Below are 19,966 nucleotides of genomic sequence, written 5' to 3'. Positions count from 1 at the left end.
TGGTGGGGAGACATCTCTGGTATGCCAAAGGAGAATGGTTGTGGACGGTCCTGCCCTTACTGTGGTTGGGACACTTCGTGGATAGGGTGTTTACTCAGGAGATTCTTGTGGTTGCTTCCTGGCCTCAGACATATCTGGAAGTCCCAGTCACCTGATGTTTTCTGAGGTAGTTTTGTTTGCATGGTTCCCAAATTCCACACTTGTGTCTTACACTGTCTGCAGACATTGGCTGCCAGGGTAGACCAAGGGCAGTGCTCTATGTGACTGCTGGAGGAGCAGAGAAGGCTCACTGGAGAGTGGGAGAAAACTCTCCTGGCAGAATGCATGTGTACGTGTGACTTTCCCTTCCTTCATTTAGAGAACTTCTTGCTTCGTTTCATGCTTCAGCCTACTGTGTTTCCTTTCTAATCTCCCTTTTTAATTTTTTAAAATCCCTTTCTCCTTCTAAGATTTTTTAGAATGACTTCCACAATCACAGAATGGATAACTCAAATTAAATTTCTTCCCATTCTTCTGAGAATCATGAGCACAGTCCCACCTCTTTTGAAACCAAGCTGCACCATTATCTGCCTTTTGCTGCTATGACGTAATTTGCAAGTCTCTGAGGTTAAATGCTTTCTACAATGTAGCAGAAGCATGGGGTAAGTGAAAGCCGTTAATACAAAAATGATCAGCCTACCATAAGTGTTTCAAATGCATGGTATACATTGTTCATAATGTGATAGAATCCTATGCTGAATTCCCCTAAGAGGGGCGTTCATTTGAAGACTTTCAGCTGTCACCCAGGCTTTCAATGATGAGGGCATCAACTCTGCAGCTGAACCTTTCGAGTTACCGTACCTCACAAAGGCATAGTCATGGGGATCATCCGTTTTATGGAACACAGAGACACAAAGACACTTTCTGTATCATTATTTTTCTGGTGGTGGCATTAAATCCAGGGCTTTTAAGAAACCCTTCTGGTGATACACTAACTTATAGACGAGCAGTGGGTGGTATCGTGTTTCTGTAGCATACTTTTGAGTGCATGCTGGTATCACCTGTGCTTGTAGAAAGAAACGCTTGTACCCAGAAAATTATGAGTCTGGCCTATTGTCTGATTTATTTTAGGTCCAAGGAAGGTTTTAAGTACCAGTCAGTGGGTAGACCAGCCTGAGGGTTAATTAGATGCCTTCAGAACTTCAAAGCACAGTTTTTGGACACTGTTCACAGCCACAGTGCCAGTGACTCCTCAACTCCATGGCCATTCCAAGCCTGAGTTCAGAGACTCACAGACCTCTGTTTCAGAGTTTTAGAGCAATAGTGGCTTCCCTCAGCCTCTGAGAGATGTAATTTACACTCAGTAGTTTAGGGGTCAGGGCTCTGACTCACTTCTTTCTAAGGAAACACACTGCAAAACAAGACTGCAAACCCCGCCCCTTTAAGCTTAGAAACCAAAAAAGTATCCCTTTTGTTTACCCTTAAAACTTTACTGACTGAGGAACATTTAAGAGATACTGACATTGTTTGGGGAGTGTATATAATGTTAACGGAGATTATTCTAGTCCAAAAGGCAAATGAAGGAACAAAGGAGTCAGCTGATTTCCCAGCATTTGTTTAAAGGAACTCAGGTTCACTTTCACTTCCAGTGATACTTTTTCCTCTCTCCTTTCCTCTTTTTCCTTCCTTCTTCCCTCACTGCTCTTTCTAATTCTAACCCTTTTCTTCCCATCTTTACTCTTTCACAGTACAGAGAAATGGTCTTGAAACCATTCAGGTCCTCTTCTGAATTGTACAATCTCTTGGTAACTGCCCAGCTCAGTGGGGCTTGCAACTTCCCAAAACACTAATGGACAGACAGAAAAGGACCTAAACTAAGGTAACCACCCTGTCTTCAGTAAGGGATTTTGGAACCACACCCTCTTCAGTAAGCGATTTCGGAGCCACACCCTCTTCAGTAAGCTACCACCTTGGATTGTAAACACCTGTGAGAACTGTGGTGGAAAACCGCACCACTTGGCAGTTTCTACTTGAGAAATCCCTGAGCCCTTCTCTGAGGAGCAAACCCCTCACTCCCCCACTGTGGTTGAGTCATCCTTCCAACCCAACCCATTAGGAAGTTTTTTAGTTTCACTTTCACTGTCTTAAGCGTTTCTCTATAAAAGAACTAACTCTTCACAAGTTCTCTGGAGACAATTTGGAACTTCCTAGGTTATGACAGGGTCCTTGCCACAGAGCCGTGAAAAAGGACAGAGTGATCAGCAGCCTGACCCTGACCCTGTCAGGCATTCTTCTCTAAAGAATTTCGTTTAAGGTAAGACAGAGGCAGGGGTGGAAAAGCATTTACTAGACTGCTGGTTGGAGGCTGAATGTGAGTGGGGACTGGTCTGGTTGATAGAGGTAGCCTTTCCCCTAATGTCCATGTCCCTACTATGGCAAAATAAAGTCTGCTTAAGAAGACTCCACGCTGAAGGCATATGTGTTTTAAGGTTCATATTGCTTTTTTTTTTTTTTAAAGATTATCTTTACTGTCTAATGAAACTCAGACAGAATCCCTGAACTTGTTTTCAGTGTCTACCAGTGTAAAAAGAGACAGTTCTCCCGTTGGTAATCTATGGAGCTATAAAATCTTTGTGTGTATTATTTTGAATATATCTATATCTATACAAAATTTGCTCCTTGAGAACATCATGTATGTCATGTGGTTTTGATTGTATATATTCCCTACTCTTTTCTCCATCTCCTCCTACCCATCCCCCACTTGATTGCTACCCAGTTTCATGTCCTATTGAGTCCTTACTGCAGCTCATTCAGGTGTGGGCATAAGGCCACCTAGTGGAGTTTGGGTAACTTACCGGGGGCTATATCACTGAAGAAAAGCAACCCTATCTTTTCTAGCAGCTATAACCTGCCAAATACCACCCAAGTTATGCTTGGGGCTTCCTGAGCCTCTCACAGATCTATGGTGGAATTTTGACTGCTGGATATTATGCAGGCTTTCTTATTTCTTCTTCTTTTTTTGTTTTGTTTTGTTTTGTTTTGTTTTGTTTTGTTTTGTTTTGTTTTTCAAGATAGTGTAGCCCTGACTGTCCTGGGAATCACTGTGTAGACTAAGCTGTCCTCAAACTCAAAGATCTGTGTGCCTCTGCTTCCCCAGTGCTGGGTTTAAGGCATGTGCCACCAACCATCCAGCTTTATGTGGGTTTTCTATAGGCAGCCACAGCGGCTGTGACTACATAAGTTCAAAGACTTCATGAGTTCATGTTCCAGAAGAACTGCTTCATCTCGAAGCAATGAATATACGCCATGTGATATTTTTGCTATAACTACCATTGTGTACTGGAAGGAGCCAAAGCTTTGGGAGGAATCTCAACTCTAGGGCAACATAGGAAAGATATGAGCTGGAAGACTCTGTGGTAGTAGAAAGTACCACGGCACTGGGAATGTCATGGAAGTCTGCCAGGCAAGCACAGGATGCAGCTGAAGGAGCCTCAGTGAACACAGGGAACCAGCCAGGCAATAACATTAGGAATGGCCACAAAAGACTACAGCAGCCGGAATGAAATAAGTACTTAGCAGTCTGTACTGCAACCCAAGGAATGAATGAATGAATGAATGAATGAATGAATGAGTGGATGTAAGTAGGAGCAATACTCCTACTTGTTGTTGATCCCCAGTTAATATCTGGCATGATGAGAGGAGACAGTCATCTGTAAGCAGATGTTACAGTGGTTAATTTATAAGCTTGAATTGTTAGAAGACGCAGAAAGTATTGGTGAAACTACATGAAGTACGGTAGGGTTTGAGTGTACTAAGTGTCTTTCTAAAGGCAGCTTCAAATATCTGTATATTTATACATATGTACACATCTATCTTTTTACATATATCTATACATCTATTTATACATATATACACATACCTACACCCACATATTTATATACCTACACAAACATATGTATATACCTACACACACACATATATAGCTACACATGTACACACACACGTACATACATATACATCTACACACCTACACGCACACACTCACACACACACACACACATACACACACACACACACACACACACTCACACACACACACATGGGGGGGGATATTTGGTCATTTGGTGGTTCTAATCATTTTTTGAGGAATCTCCATGCTGCTTCCTACTGTGGTCCCAGCAGTTTACAATCCCACTGGCAATGCAGAAGGCTCTCATTTCCATACCCTTGAAAACCCTTCTTATTTGTTTTCTTTATGCAGGATATTCTCAATGGGGTGAGATGGGACCTCAATGCGCTTTTCACCTTTATTTCCCTGGTGATTAAATCCTAAACATTTTTCCAAGTATTTATTTGCTATTCAAGTGATGATTTTGATTACAGAACAGTGAACAGTTCTTGACAGGTAGCCCCTTAATTAAGAGACCATATTGAAAAGAGTACTATCAGAGTAAGTCATGTCCACATCGTTCATCCTTTGATGGGGGCATTCTTCCCCTTTAGATACCAGTAGAATTTCAAGCTAACATTAAGGAAGGGTACTCTACAAAACAATGGCTGTCTATTCCTCTAAGCTATCATGTAATGAAGGGTAAAGAACAAGGATCTACTGAGGATAAAAAGAAGCTGAAGAGATTTGAGGATGAAGAAGGGATCCTGGATTAGGTCAGGAAGCAGAAAAAGGGCATTAGTAAAAATCTGACTTAGGAGGTATAAGGTATGCAGGTGTTGGTAAAAATCCTGTAAACCCAGTCAGCCACTACACTCAGGGTATGTAGGGTACTGGGATTGGACAAAGCTGGGGAAATGGTATATGCAGCCTCTAGAACCCAGTACATACCTTTTCTGGTCATCTGTGAACTTCAAATTAGTTGTCTTTAAATAGAAATAGTAGACCAATCTATAAGTCAGCCATACAGGCACCCAGAACTCTTAGAAGTACACAAGGAACACATTTCAAAGAAGGAAAATTTTAGTACGTAATATTTAGTTCATCCACCTGACTAGAAATTGTGGTCCAATTTATCTTCTCCTTAGAGACAAAAGAGCACCATGGACATGGCCTCGGAGATCCACATGTTGCAACCCATGTGCCTCATTGAGAACACTGAGGCTCACCTAGTGATCAACCAGGAGGCTCTGAGGATCTTGTCTGCCATCAACCAGCCTGTGGTGGTGGTGGCAATCGTGGGCCTCTACCGCACAGGCAAATCGTACCTGATGAACAAATTGGCTGGGAAGAGAACAGGTGAGTGCCACCAGTAAAGCTATGTTGGGTACCTTCTGTTCATTCACATCACCAGCATCCTGAAAGCAGATGTGAAGAAAGTGTGTCAGAGACAGGGAGGATTAGGAAAGGATAGCACCTCTCTGCCAGTGGAATTTCTCCTTGTTGAGCCATCCTTACCCACATAGTATCTTTACTTTCTAACTGAAAGGCATAGTAGGCATGGCGTGTTTTAGAGAAAAAAACTAATATAGTAATTGAGAACATTAACTTCTTTTTTTTTTAAATTTTACTTTAGAGACTGGGTTTCTCTATAGTTCTGGCTGTTCTGGAACTTGCTATATAGAGCAGTCTGGCCTGGAACTTAGAGATTTGCCCACTTCTGCCTCCCAAATGCTGGGATTAAAGATGTGCACCACCACCACCTGGCTAAAATCCTTAGTGATGAATTATAAAACATTTACTAGACTGTCAACATGGGAGAAACAAGTTTCTACCTTTAAGAAGTGAATATATTGATCAGCATTAGGTATTACAAATCCCCTATTCCTAGGATAGTAGTATAATCAATACTTGAAGTCATTTTATTCTTTCAAATATAAGTATGTTAATTTTCAACTCAGTATCAGGAGGCACCTTCATTTACTCCCCTCCCCATCACATGCCCATTCTGCCTTGCAGGCTTCTCCCTGGGCTCCACTGTGCAGTCTCACACCAAGGGCATCTGGATGTGGTGTGTGCCTCACCCCAAGAAGGCAGGGCAAACCCTAGTTCTGCTTGACACCGAGGGCCTTGAAGATGTTGAGAAGGTAAAAAAAGTCTTTCAGATTCTACTTGTAACTTGTCAGTAGTCCCCCTTGCAGTACCCACACCACTCCTGGATTTATGCTTCTAAAAAATTAGATGAATGTGCTGTTCTCCAAGTTTGTCTAAGAGCTGAGAATCATAGACCAGCCTTTAAATGATAGCTAACGACATTTTAAGTCATTTTTCTTTCAGATCAAAATAGAATATTTTGGTTGAAACTGCTAATGACAACCTGAACTTGTCTATATGTGCTTTAAACATGGCTGACTATTCAGTGTAGTTCCATGATGAAAGTACAATGTTTTGAATTCTCAAAGAATTAATAAATAGGTTTTATTAAAAAATAATCACTTCCACAAAGGACCATCAGTAAGATTATGACAATGCAAAACTTTTAACAATATCATTGTTTATGGAGAATCATAAGTTACTACTCTGCCCAATCTGAGACAAATAAAACTCGTACTGAAAGACCTTATGGTCACTAGTGCTTAAATGGCCCTTATCATACACAACATGTCTGTGAGTGAAATCCAGCAGGCCAGTTTAGATTGTTGTAACTGGCCATCATGACTTTTTAAGAGTGAATGTCCTTCATGCTCTCATATACATGGATGTACATTGTCTTATTTGAATTATAAAGCATGAATTGAAGATTCATAAAATCATTGTAGAGCTAGAAAATTATTATTTGGTAGAAATGACTTATTGTTGATGTCATAGTTGATGGGGACAAAGGTCTTCTTTGCCCAGCTGAGTTGATGGGCAGTCTCTTAGTCACTCTTCTTCACTCACTGACCTGTAGGGAGACAACCAGAACGACTGCTGGATCTTTGCCTTGGCCGTCCTCCTCAGCAGCACCTTCGTCTACAACAGCATGGGAACCATCAACCAGCAGGCCATGGACCAGCTGCAGTATCCTTTTGCTGTGGTCTAGCATAGTCCTAAACCTAGAAAGAACAGCATCATCGTTACATCAGGTAGATAAGCAGGCAAGGACCATAGTATTTTTAAGTCTCTCATTAACAAATCCTCTGATGTTCCTCATGTGAGTTTGCCTCACTTTCTACTACAAATTCAAGCTTCTTACATCATACATTGCCATAGACAGGGTGGCACACTGCTGAGATCATCCCTCTCTGTCTCAATATCCTGCATTTGTCCAAATCCTCAACATGATTCGGAACTCACGTTCTCAGTAATCAGTGTTATCCTTATCTCTAAATGTTAGTAATATCCTAACTTCCCAGGGAATGCTACAGGTAATATTTATCCTGCAAACTCATCAAGGGATCTGAGATGATGATTGCTCTTTAGCCTGTACTTCTAGTGTCAGTCATCAATGTTTCTCCCATCTACAGGTCAATCATCTCTTCATCCTCTGCCATTGGAAACATGATATACTTTGAAGCCACTCCCCTCAAACCATGCCATCTCCTTTTATCAAACCCCTAGTCCACATAGCCCTCTTTACTGAAGATTTTATTCCTTGCTGTTTGGTGACTGATGGCCAATAGACTCTGATGTTCACTATTTTCTCCTGGTTCTTCCTCTGGGTACCGCCATCCCTTCTTCTCCCTTCCCAATTACTGACCCTAAGTCACTGTCAATACCAGCAGCGTATCCATGACCTTAACCTCAGGTGTCAAACTGCATTCTTTTCTATACCCCTATGCTCAATCAGAAGCCAGATTATCTGATCGCTTAGCCACATTTCAAATTTCAGTTCTTTCTCTTTAGAACCACTTGGTTCTTGACCTAGGACTTGATTATTTCGTAAGAGTTCACTTCCCTCTCTGGCTAACAGTTCCATTTACTTTGAGGACTTTGAGTGTCACAGCTCATTGCTTGCTGTACTTTTAGTCATTCTTTACTCCAAAACCCCAGGTAATATTATTCTGTCTGACGTGTTTCTGCACGCCTATATTTCAGTCACCATCAAATTTCTGTTTAAAACTGTGAAGAATTCAATTTTCTCATCTTCGTGTAGATCTTTAAGAGATGATTTCATCTCCAAATTTACAAAAGCAATTCCCCAACCTTCCCCTTTGTAGCACATTCCAGCATGTTCCACAAAGTTGTTCTGCTCCAAACCTCATCTTCATCCTTTCCTTCATATCCTAGAAAGTATTCGATCACAGATGTTTAAAACTTTTATGAGCATGGCTTTGTCCCTAGACCATTCTCACTATCTTGCCTGTGTTTTCCCTGGTTCTAATGTTCTTCCCCATCAGTCTCAGCTGTCAGCTGGGATTGCAACAGTGTGACCTCTTGAAATACTGTCATATCAACATCCTCTACCTTCAAAATCCACCACTGGCTTCCTACTTAGTGGAAAACAAACTTGAAACTTCTTACTTTAGCCTTCAAACTTACATATCCTGCCTCCTATTTCCTTAGTGCTTGTGCCCTATGCAGCAGAGTTCATACTCATGTTACATACCCTCATATGTTTCTATCACAGGGGTTCTGATGACTATCTGAAATGTTATCCCAATAGAAGTTTCATTTCATTACTATGAATTGTGTTGTTAAAGCCTAGGTAACTGTTACCTGGCTAGCCTGCCATTATAAGGAAACTTTCTCATATGTTTCTGTTGTTTGTAGGAAACTTTCGAATGCCAAGATCAATTATTTTTTCTGTTATGTTCTGTGCTCTTGGAAACCAATCATGATAGAAGTCATTAGTTTTATATAGTTATTCACAATAAGCTTGAATCTGAACCAACCACCCAGCAGCATTACCTGCACCTGTGTATCAGCTTTTAAGGTAAAAGCTGCCCCTGGAATTGACCCCAACATAAGAGAGACACCTGCCCCAGTAGAAGAAACTATTTGGAATAAGACTTAGTTTTTGAGTAGTGGTCTAGTAAAGTTTAAGTTCCCAAGACCCTGGGACCTGGCATCCAACTATGTGGAAAGAGCCCGGCACATAGGTAACTGATGTCATGGTTGGCAAGGTAAGACATAAATGGTAGACAAGGCAAGGTCCCTGCCACAATTGAATACCCCAACCAATGGGAGCAGAATAGGTATACTAAAAAGACATGTTCCCAAGGAAATCCCGCTTTCCCTAAATCTTGATTGGTGAAATTACTTGGCACAGATGTTTGTAGATTTGGGGCTTAAAAACTCTGTAGAATCTGAACTCAATGTCATGGTTCAGTTCCTGAATCTGGACTATGGCCCTGGGCAACCAGTGCTGGGGTGTATGACCAATCATCTATCCATGTCTGACTGAGATCAGTGTGTATGTGGTGTGTAAGGCAATTCCTGGACCCCAACACGTGTGTGTTGCTGCATATGAGCTGCTTGCTGAGAGCAGAAGGGTCATATTTTCTGAAACTTTAATGTCACCAAGTTGTAGGTCATTGGGCATGGGAACTAAACTCAGGTCTTCTGCAAGAACATTAACTGCTCCTAACCGTTGACCTATCTCTCCAGTCTCACCACTGGGGCTTTCATGGATGGCTCCTCTAATTGGTTTAGATTTCTGCTAACAAGTACAGCAGAAGGCACATGAAGGTCTCTCAGTAACTAAACTACACCCTTATTTTCTAGCCTTTAGGCTAAGGCATTTTGCTACACCAAAATGGTAGTAAATATCTGAGATTTTGAAATAATTCACTTTGTACTGTTTTTGTTTCTGTCTCTGTGTGGTACACCGTAGCATTCTTTCATTCACTTTAAAATCTATTCCCTTTAAAATCGACAAAAACTGACTGACACAGCTAAATGAACAAACAAGAAAACCACATTAATTTGGGGAGACTATTTATCATACAATAATAAATTTGTTTTCATAGTTTTCTTAACTTAGCATGCCAGTTATGTGACAGAGCTGACTGATCTCATCAAGTCAAAGTCATCACCTGATCAGAGTGGGATAGACGACTCTGCTAACTTTGTGGGCTTCTTTCCAACCTTTGTGTGGGCTCTGAGGGATTTCTCCCTGGAGTTGGAAGTCAATGGAAAACTTGTCACTCCTGATGAGTACCTGGAGCACTCGCTGACCCTGAAAAAAGGTACCTGGACTTTGTGGAATGTTCTGAAACAAACAGAAAACAATTTATGAATGTCATTTCTGCCTGGTTAGCAAAGGTCTTGATTTTTTAGTTGTGTTATCCTAACTGTTTTTATAGGAAATGAAAACACAACTTAGTGGAATCACTTGGATTCTATTTGAAATTTCACAAGCTACATCTTCTTAGAGAAAGGATGGTTTCTTTCCCATTCCTTTAAGTTTTTGTATCGCTCATTCTTCATTGGGTCTTCTACAGCTTACGTAGGCTTTGTGAAGTTATGGAACTGGCAGTGTCATATATAGTAATAATTCATTGGAAGTTCACTACATCTAATTCTAATTCTGGCAGGAGCTGATAAGAAAGCTAAAAGCTTTAATGAGCCTCGACTGTGCATCAGGAAATTCTTTCCGAAGAGGAAGTGTTTCATCTTTGACAGGCCTGCTCCGAGGAAGCAACTCTGCAAACTGGAGACTCTGGGGGAGGAGGAGCTGTGTAGTGAGTTTGTAGAACAAGTTGCAGAATTCACCTCGTATATCTTCAGTTACTCTGCTGTCAAAACTCTGTCTGGTGGCATCATAGTCAATGGGCCACGTAAGTCATCCCTTTTACTTCTCACCTTGACTTTCCTTCTTTTCACTGTAGAGGATACTCAGGGAGCCACTTCCAACCAGACCAAACGTCATTAGTTGATGTCAATGAACATGTATTACATGCATCACATGGTGGAATTTCCTGGGGACTTAAAGGCATTCCTCACCATTTCACATCCTTAATAGCAAAGGCGAAATGGGGAAATAACTAGAACCTAATTCAACCCTAAAAACCTTTACCATAGCTTGTGGTTTCCCCATACAAAAAGAATTAATAAAAGTTTATGAAGTTTGCCACTAAGGGCTGCAACTTTCATGTATGAAAATGTTTGGTAATGACTTTGAAGAGCCAATTATTGAGTATAATGAGGGGAAATTAGACATGCTTTCCCTCCTCCTTCCAACACAACACATCCAAAAGACACTTTAAAAGGAAACAACCAACCAAACAAACCCCCAAACTCATACAGATAAATAACAATTCACATAATTAATTAAAAATGCGGGGCTGCTACTTGGGTGTCAGGGGTCTAAGCCAGTTGGGCTTAAGTTCCTGGGGACAGAAAGCAGGGTGTTTTGTGAAGCTGATGGATAAAGAGAAGATGGGGGTGGGTAGGAGAGGGAGAGAAGGTAAAAGCTAATGTCCAAATGTAACAGAAGAAGGCACAGATTAGAGAACAACTTTCCAACTTCAAGAAAGTAAGAGTCAGCTGACTGAAAGATGAGAGTGGACACGAGGGTGCCCCCATTGAAGAAGTGTGGGTGGATGGTGCCCTGGAAGGACAGGGACATGACTTCAGTACATCATTGTTGGTTCTAAGCTCTATGGAGGATCTGGAAGGCAGGGATTCTGGGGGAAACAAGGCAATACTTTCTAGTCATGCATAGTTCTCTTGAGTGTTCTGCATGCAACATGTTGTGGTGCCTCAAAGGGCAGGACAGATACCTGGAGTGTGATTGTTTTTAATCCATCAGCAAAGCTCTGAGAAACCCTAGATGATTTCCTGATCAATGTATAGCTTTGTGGGAGAGCGTCTGGGTTGATCCATTTTATGGACCAGAGAAAGGACTAGAAGGAAACACCATTTTCAAAAGCAATAAAGTCAGCATAAATGGCAAAGCTGTCACTCTGGCTTTTTTTTCTTTCTCTTTTTAATCAATTAAGAGTGAAAGGACAAATGAATTTGAGGAAAGAAAGAAAATGGGGAGAGAGGAAGGAGGGATAGTAGCAGAACCGAATTTATCACCACACTTCTTCTTCCCCAGTACTAGAACCCACTGAGTCCAGTATCTATCTTTCAAACATGAAGAACCAAAAAACAAACGAACAATCAAACAAATACAGGATTTAATGCCATTATTGTTAATAAACTATTATATTGCTTCATTTTCTTAGCGAATTCTAAAAACTGTAGAGTGATCTCTCTACCAACTGCCAGCCGTTCTCTTTACTTGGTCTTTTGTAGGTCTAAAGAGCCTGGTGGAAACCTATGTTGATGCCATCAGCAGTGGGTCTCTCCCCTGCATGGAAAGCGCAGTCCTGACTTTGGCCCAGATAGAGAACTCAGCTGCAGTACAAAAGGCCATCACCCACTATGAAGAACAGATGAATCAGAAAATCCAGATGCCCACAGAAACCCTCCAGGAGCTGCTAGACCTGCACAGGCTGATTGAGAGGGAGGCCATTGAGATCTTCCTAAAGAATTCTTTCAAGGATGTAGACCAGAAGTTCCAGACAGAATTAGGGGTAGGTGTGGTACCCAAAATCATAAGACAGAGAAAAACATGGGCCCTTGGAGGGATGGGTATTTTTCTTAGTCTTCAAGGCAGTGACACTCAATGATGCATACATATTTACAGTGATTATTGAAAGATTAGATTCTTCTGGGAGCCACCTTCTCAGCCATTGAGGGAATTTACAAGTGCATTTACAAAGGATCATTTATTTGCCTTTTCATAATGCATATTTTTATTCTTAGAGAGTTTTATATTTAACCTAATGTAGTGTTTATTTATTTTTTTTTTATAAAAATAAGGTTTTGAGGGCTGGATGTCTATGAGGCTGCAGCTAAAGTGTCTTTTCTTCTTTCCTTCCTTCCTTCCTTCCTTCCTTCCTCCCTCCCTCCTCCCTCCCTCCCTCCCTCCCCTCCCTCCCTTCCTTCCTTTCTTTTATATGAGTTCACTGTTGCTGTTTTCAGAAACACTAGAAGAGAGCATAGGATCACATTACAGATGGTTGTGAGCCACCGTGTGGTTGCTGGGAATTGAACTCAGGGCCTCTGGAAGAGCAGTCAGTGCTCTTAACTGCTGAGCCATCTCTCCAGCCCTGTAGTTTTATTTTTAAGGAATACATCATTGTGTTTCCCCCGTAATGAGAAACCAATCATAAGACGTTTGGCCATTTGACCAGTGGCAATGCTTTTGGATTACAAAGGCAGGATTTTAACAAAGGACTTGTGGTTTCATTCATCAGTTCTGATAAAACAGCAAAGTCAATGTGAAGGGGAAATTGATGGCTCTAATCTGACGGAGATAAAAGAGCTGCCCTTTAGGAGAGATCACTCTTCTGTTATGCTTCCCAAACACTAATGTGCTCTTCACATCATCTTCAGTTCTTTCTTGGCTATATGGTGAGAAAATACAGGGGGACATTCCCATATTAAAGAGTATCACCTAGCCCATTACTCTTTCCTGGGTATTTCCATAGAGCTCCTCACAGTCCTATAGGAAATGTCTGAGAGTAATATGGCTGCTCTATCCTTATAGACAAGGAAACCTTAGTTCACTAATCACAAGGTTATGAAACCTTGAAGAGGTGAGTTCCGGAAGTCCACACAGGCCCGCCTAGCTCTAAATATTCCTTCAATTGAAGACTTAAATAAAGGCTTCCCTCCTGAGAAGGGACCCCTGTGCTCTGGGGAAAACAGAGATAAAGGCCTTTAGGAAATCAAATTTGAAGTGTCAGTTTCTATAGCCAGTACCTTCTCTCCTCAGGGAGATTCTCACAAGAAGATGAAGAGCCTATTTAGACATTCTCCAGTAGTCTGCTGTGTTATCTCTCACCCCTCAGTCATCCTTGTGATTTTGTCCTTACTCAGAACCTGCTGATATCAAAGCGAGATGCCTTTATTAAGAAGAACTCGGATGTATCATCAGCTCATTGTTCAGATCTGATAGAGGATATTTTTGGACCTCTGGAAGAAGAAGTAAAACAAGGGACATTTTCCAAACCAGGAGGTTACTTCCTCTTCCTTCAGATGAGACAAGAGCTAGAGAAGAAGTATAACCAGGCTCCTGGGAAGGGGCTCGAGGTAAATCAAGTAGTTGGTACCACTTTGAGGGCTTGGTGAGGAATCTGTTCCAGATGCCACTGAGAATGAGAACGGTACAATGGTGTTGGGGGAGGGTGGCCTTGTCTCACATTCATCTAGGCAGACAGCCAGCTGTGAGACAGACAGCAGATTTCTCCTTGGAAGCACAACTGAATCTCTTAGAAATGTTTGTAGAATTCACTCATTCACTCAACCATTTGGTCATCTAATTGTCTAAAACAATTTCTTTGGCCTTGTGTGCTAAGAGCTTCTCAGGTTGTAAGAGACAAGGTGGTTAAAAGTAATGACAGTGGAAATAGCAGTTAGCACTTAGATTGCTCTACCTGTGTTTCAGAAATTGATTCTCTTAATTCTCACACCACCACACAAACCACACATTATTCTTAGTACAGCTATAAAGTAAAACAGAAAATGAGGCAGAGTAAAGCAAAAGACTCACAGCTAATGAGCACTGGACCTTGAATGCAACTATAGTCAGCATCATATGCATCCATCAGGTCTAAACTATTCTGCACTGGCAATAGGATTTAACAATGGGTTTGACTTTGTATTGTCTACAAATAACAATGTACTTTAAATGTCTGGATATTTCTTTTTACTTCTAGTCAATAAGTCAGGTAGGAAGAACTCAGTGCCTCTGTGGTGGCTCTACACCTACTTGTTCCCAAGCTTCTTCCTTTCTTCTCTACAAGAACATTAATACAGGAATGCCATCTCCAGACTGTATCCATGCTCGAAGATAGCTGCAAGAGAGTCAGGCTCTACTTCAGATTCATAACCTGAAACAAAAAGGGGGGACAAAAGGACAAAAGAATAGTGCACCAATTCCTCTTAAGATTTTGAAGGTGCACCATGAGTTTTCTGATTGTACACCTTTCAAAATAATTTAGTCCCATGTATACCCCATATTTATAAGAGATACTGTAATTTACTGTTTTGATAAACCATGAGGTAAAGATTTAGTAAATCGTTCAAAGACATTAGAAAAACCGTTGTCTATATAGGGGATGGAAATTTCAAACAAGAAAAATAGCCTGCAAAAGTAAATGAATGCATATTTCAGATATAGCAAACGTCCTGATATTCTGGAAGGTAATGGACAAAGTTGAGATAGGTCAAAAGATCACAATCCAGACACGGAACCTCTTGGACGACAATGAAAAAATGCCTGATGCTCTTTTGCCTGAACTGTAAAGTCATCTTTGAATATTGAGTAACAGTTGCATTCTCAAAGCAACTTGGGAAAGTTGTAGATGCACCAGGATAAATGGCCTGGAGCAGTAGTTTAAGCAGAGGCAAGTCTAGGGCTCTGAGATTTAGATGCAACAGATGACAAACAAAAAGCTGATGTTACATTTTGGAAGCTAAAACGGACATGATCAGCTCATAAGAGCTTTGTGAAGCAGATAAGAAAAGAGATCAAAAATACCAACTTGTTGAAAAGAGTTATGAGATACTAAAAGATGGGATTGGGAAATGATAGGATTTGGGTTGGGACATTCTCTAAGTCAGTTTTAGGTCCATTAAACTTAGGAAGCTATTTGGATTGCTACATAATGGTTGAAATCAATTAACATCAGTGTCAATTAACAGACACATTGGCTTGTTTTCAACTTATTCTATGCTAATAGGCAGAAGCAATGCTGAAAAAGTACTTTGAGTCCAAGGAAGACATTGTTGAAACACTCCTAAAGACGGATCAGTCACTCACGGAAGCAGCAAAGGAGATTGAAGGTGAGGACTACTGAAGACACTGCAGATGGTGGAAGCTCTTGACACATTTAGCAATATTGTTCCTTATGGAATCTTCCATTGTGGGGAAGAATGGCAAGGATCATTCATGCTGTTCTTTTGTTAACTGACATGCACAGTTATCTGTTATTAATTGGTTATTCCATACAAAAGTTGCCACAAGAAATTCTATGGAAGATAAGATAATTTTTTTAAAGGAGATAAAAAAATCAAAGGAAACTGATACAGTTTAATCTTTGTATTCTTTGCTTCTTTTCGTCAGTGGAACGGATTAAGGCTGAAGCTGCTGAAGCTGCAAACAGAGAGTTAGCAGAGAAGCAGGAGAAGTTTGAGCTGATGATGCAGCAGAAGGAAGAGAGTTACCAGGAGCACGTGAGACAGCTGACCGAGAAGATGAAGGAGGAACAGAAAAAGTTAATAGAAGAACAGGACAACATCATAGCTCTTAAACTTCGGGTAATATACCATATCATCTCAGTACGTTCCTGTGCCCCAATCAAAAATAAGAGTATCAAAGAGCTGGACAAACATCTTAGTAGTTAAGAGCATTAATCTCTCTTGCAGAGGACCCAGGTCTTGTTCTCAGCATTCTCACAGTGGTTCACAACAGACTATAACCCTAGTTCCAGGGAATCGGTTCTTCTCTGGCCTCTGCAGGCTCTGCATATATGTAGTAAATTTACATATGCCACAAGCAGAACACTCATCACTTAAAATAACATAAATAAATCTAAAAATCAAGAAAAACAAAATGCAATTTTATCAAAAGGCTGTGGCATGAGGATGACTAGTTCAAAGTCAGCCTGGATTATGAAGTAAGACCTTCAGAATTAAGACTCTTGCAGGACAGTAAATGGTTCAGATACTCTTGGTACACTTTCTTCTCATCACTGCTTAACTCCAGCCCTGTCTAATGAGTAAGAGCTGTTTATGGCTGGATGAAACTCTTTATTAGTCTGTCCATAGACAGTGTGTAGGAATTGCTTACGTATCTCCTACTTATTTCCATTTAATAATTCTAGACTGGTGTGTGTGTGTGTGTGTGTGTGTGTGTGTGTGTGTGTGTGTGTGTGTGTGTGTGTGTGCTAGATGGGGACATTGTAATTTCATTAAATGTAAGGTAATTAACACAATGCACAGCTTATTTTCTCAATGAATGGAACCCAACTAGTATGACCTTCTCTCTGGGAGCATTCCTAACCATCTACCCACTGAAGCTCAGGGGTTCAGTACCAGAATCGCAGTGCTCTGCATTCCTCTACAGTCGTGCTGAGTCTCCATGGTGGTCCAGAGCCTCCTGTGAGGACTGCAGACCCCAGTTGCTTCAATATCTTTCTGTCCCCTGTTTCTGTCACTAACATGTTGGGCATATATTAAATCCCTTGATTGAACACCTGCCCCGATTTTGATTCATGCAGTGACCTTCCATTTTGTTTGAGCCCATCTTTATCACCTTTTTCCATGTGTTGAGAGTTCACACCACACAGCTCACAGATGAAGCGAGAAAGAACATGCAAAGCTGGTGCTGAGTTTATAGAGAATTGTGCTTTCTATGAATCAAAGGACATAAGACCTGGACCTCAGGGTTGTAAGCTGCTGGTGTTTAGGACTGTTGGGCTACATTTCTAAAGCTGGAGAGAGCAAAGGAAAAAGCTTTTGTAGGAGTCAAGAGAGAGGCAGAGACAGAGACACACAGAGACAGAGTGCAGGAGAATTTTAAAGGCGGAAAAGGCTTCAAGAAAAACACCAGAGTCCTCCAGGGTTTAGTGTAACTGTGAATGGAGAGTCTATGAGACACTAGGGAGTGTGGAACACTACCTGAGTTTACCCTCCATTTCTGTTTTAGGAACAGGAAAAATTTCTCAGGGAAGGATACGAGAATGAGAGCAAGAAACTTCTTCGAGAGATTGAGAACATGAAGAAACGACAATCTGGGAAATGCACCATACTCTAAACGTCCGAGGCCCAAACCTCTCTGCCAAACTCTTCATCACAGAATATGTGGACTGACACCTTTAGGCTTTGAAACAGCTGTTATGATACTACGTTCATTTTAGCTCAAAAATCAATCACATGCAAATCCAGTTTGGGGTCACCGTCTGACCACTGAGCAGCATCAGAAGAAGTTCGCCCAGCCACATATGTTCCTCCTCTATAATCTTAAGTTTTCCTCTTTCCTACAGTACAACTTCTGCAATTACAGAGCAGGCAACTTTTAATTAACTTACAAAACAAACTCCCTTTCATTTCTCTGAGGACCTTGACATTTTGCTACAGTCCTTCAAAACATAAATCCCATCTCCATTTTCCCTTTGATCTTTCTCCCCGCTATGGCAGGGTGTCTTGAACTTTCTCAGGACAAATGTCTTGCAAGAGCACGAGTTAATAAAATTGATTAGCCTACCATAGTTGTTTCTGAACGTGTGTTATTATTTGTGGTTCATTAAGGAAATAAAAAATACCCTAATAAACTATAAAGTTATTTATTTTGTATCTTTAGGTAGTATCCAGGACTCTAAGTCCGAGTGTTAGATTGCCGTCTCTTTATTTCGTAGAATAGTGCCATCAACCAAGGATGATGTTGAAGTCATGGCTCTCATCACAGAAACACAGAAACAAAAAACACCTTTTGTGTGTACGTTTTTGGCTGGTGCTCATATTAAACCCCGGGTTGAGACAATGCACTTTGATTAAACATTAACTCACTGAATAACCGCCATAGACACAACATTCCCTTGATACAGGCTTGAATCCTAGGTGTTAGCACTATGTGTGCTCATAGAAATGACTCAGCATCTATAGCTAGGGGGTCAGGAATCCTGTGTGTTTCTGTGTCAGATCAGATGCAGGTTTCAGGATGCTACTTGGTGAGTAGTAAACAGGAGAGTTGACTGCTTAGCACTGGAAAGCACATCTTGGAAACAGAACCTCAGTTAATAAGGGTTCACGAGTTAGTTGATCAGTACTGCAGGGCTGGTGATATAGCTCAAACATTTCTCGTGGGAACACGAGCATGTAGGTCTAGAAACCCCAGGGAGCTAGCTATTCAAGAGACACCTTATGTGCACAAGCTTAGCCATTCCTTTCAGGCAGTATGCCCTTAAATATACCCATCTCTTCTGTTTCACCATAACCCACACCACCCACTCTCTGATGTTATGGTTCAGAGCATCAGTCCTATCATCTGTGTATTGTGGGATGCATTTAACAGATTTGAAGGGGACCTCAGAAGCCAGACCTGCTTAGCTTGCAAAGGGAGTGAGAAGGAACAACAGCACTGGTCCCATCTGGAGTGCAAGGAGACAGAAGGGAACATGAATATCAATGCACCTTCATGCTTTTCTCCATGGAATTTGCCCCTGTCAATTTGTACCACTCTAATATGTCCGTGTGGAATCTGGCAGAAATGCTACAAAAGGTTGAGCCATTTCTTAGTTGTGTGCTTTTCTGTAATGAATAATCACACCTTTAAAGTCAGAGGGTAGAGCTAGAAGTATATAGTACCAGAGAATTTGAAAGAACAATAGGCAGGAATTAAGCCCAATTGTCTTTCCTCTGTGAACCCCCTGGTTGATCATCAGGACCAAATGGCAGGAGTTTTGAACATGAACTGGTATGAGAAGACATTGTCTGTCTTCAAGTTATATTTACTGTGCCATGAGAATGACAAAACCAACTCACTCTGGGAAATATGAATGACTTTATCGTCACTCTATCATTTAAGTTTTAAATTCAACATTCTTGTTTTCTTTCATAACAGGCAATTCACATTTTATTTTTAAGTTAAGACTGTTAACACATTAATTGCCCAAAGTAATAGAATTCATGGTGATATTTTGGCATGCTTAACCTGTGTATTGATCACTTCACCTAATTCCCTATGCTTGTTCCCTGCTGGTTTCTCCCCACTTCCCAGGTCCTCTTCAGAGTTCCTTACAGTCCTTTGTCTATTTTTAGACCATCTTTCCTTGTTCTACATGTGAGGAGAAACATGTAATTCTGGTCCTTCTGTGACAGAAAAACTTGACTTAACTTTCTATCTTACAGTAGTATCTATATTCTTGAAAATGACAGGATTTCATTCTTCTTCATGGTCGAAGCTACTTTATTGCATGCATGCATACATGTGCACATACAATGCATTTATAGTACACTCACACATATACATCAACACACATGCTCACATACACATGCATTCACACATACATACACACATGAACTCTTACATATATTCTTGCATTCACACTAATATTC

General features: G+C 40.9%; 1 protein-coding gene across 1 annotated transcript; it reads left to right on the top strand.

The window, feature by feature from the left end:
• The first annotated feature begins 2,022 nt into the window (after positions 1–2,022).
• On the top strand, positions 2,023–18,120 carry LOC116896194 (guanylate-binding protein 1). The gene is made up of 11 exons (XM_032897242.1): positions 2,023–2,293; positions 5,017–5,227; positions 5,888–6,015; positions 6,819–6,928; positions 9,842–10,038; positions 10,387–10,629; positions 12,095–12,375; positions 13,727–13,939; positions 15,592–15,694; positions 15,975–16,168; positions 17,559–18,120. Exons 2-11 carry the CDS (start codon positions 5,032–5,034, stop codon positions 17,664–17,666), a joined length of 1,773 nt encoding a protein of 590 aa, XP_032753133.1. The 5' UTR covers positions 2,023–2,293; positions 5,017–5,031; the 3' UTR covers positions 17,667–18,120.
• The last annotated feature ends 1,846 nt before the right edge of the window (positions 18,121–19,966 follow it).

The sequence above is a fragment of the Rattus rattus genome, chromosome 3 (genome assembly GCF_011064425.1).
Source record: "Rattus rattus isolate New Zealand chromosome 3, Rrattus_CSIRO_v1, whole genome shotgun sequence".
Taxonomy (NCBI): Eukaryota; Metazoa; Chordata; class Mammalia; order Rodentia; family Muridae; genus Rattus; species Rattus rattus.
Note: the sequence above shows the minus strand (reverse complement) of the source record. Positions and strands in the feature narration are given on the sequence as shown.

Excerpts from the sequence above, each read along its gene's own strand:
- LOC116896194 (XM_032897242.1), top strand. The coding sequence starts at position 5,032 with ATGGACATGGCCTCGGAGATCCACATGTTGCAACCCATGTGCCTCATT. Across the intron at positions 10,039-10,386 it reads CTCGCTGACCCTGAAAAAAG|GAGCTGATAAGAAAGCTAAA; the intron begins GTACCTGGACTT and ends TAATTCTGGCAG. Across the intron at positions 16,169-17,558 it reads TCATAGCTCTTAAACTTCGG|GAACAGGAAAAATTTCTCAG; the intron begins GTAATATACCAT and ends TTTCTGTTTTAG.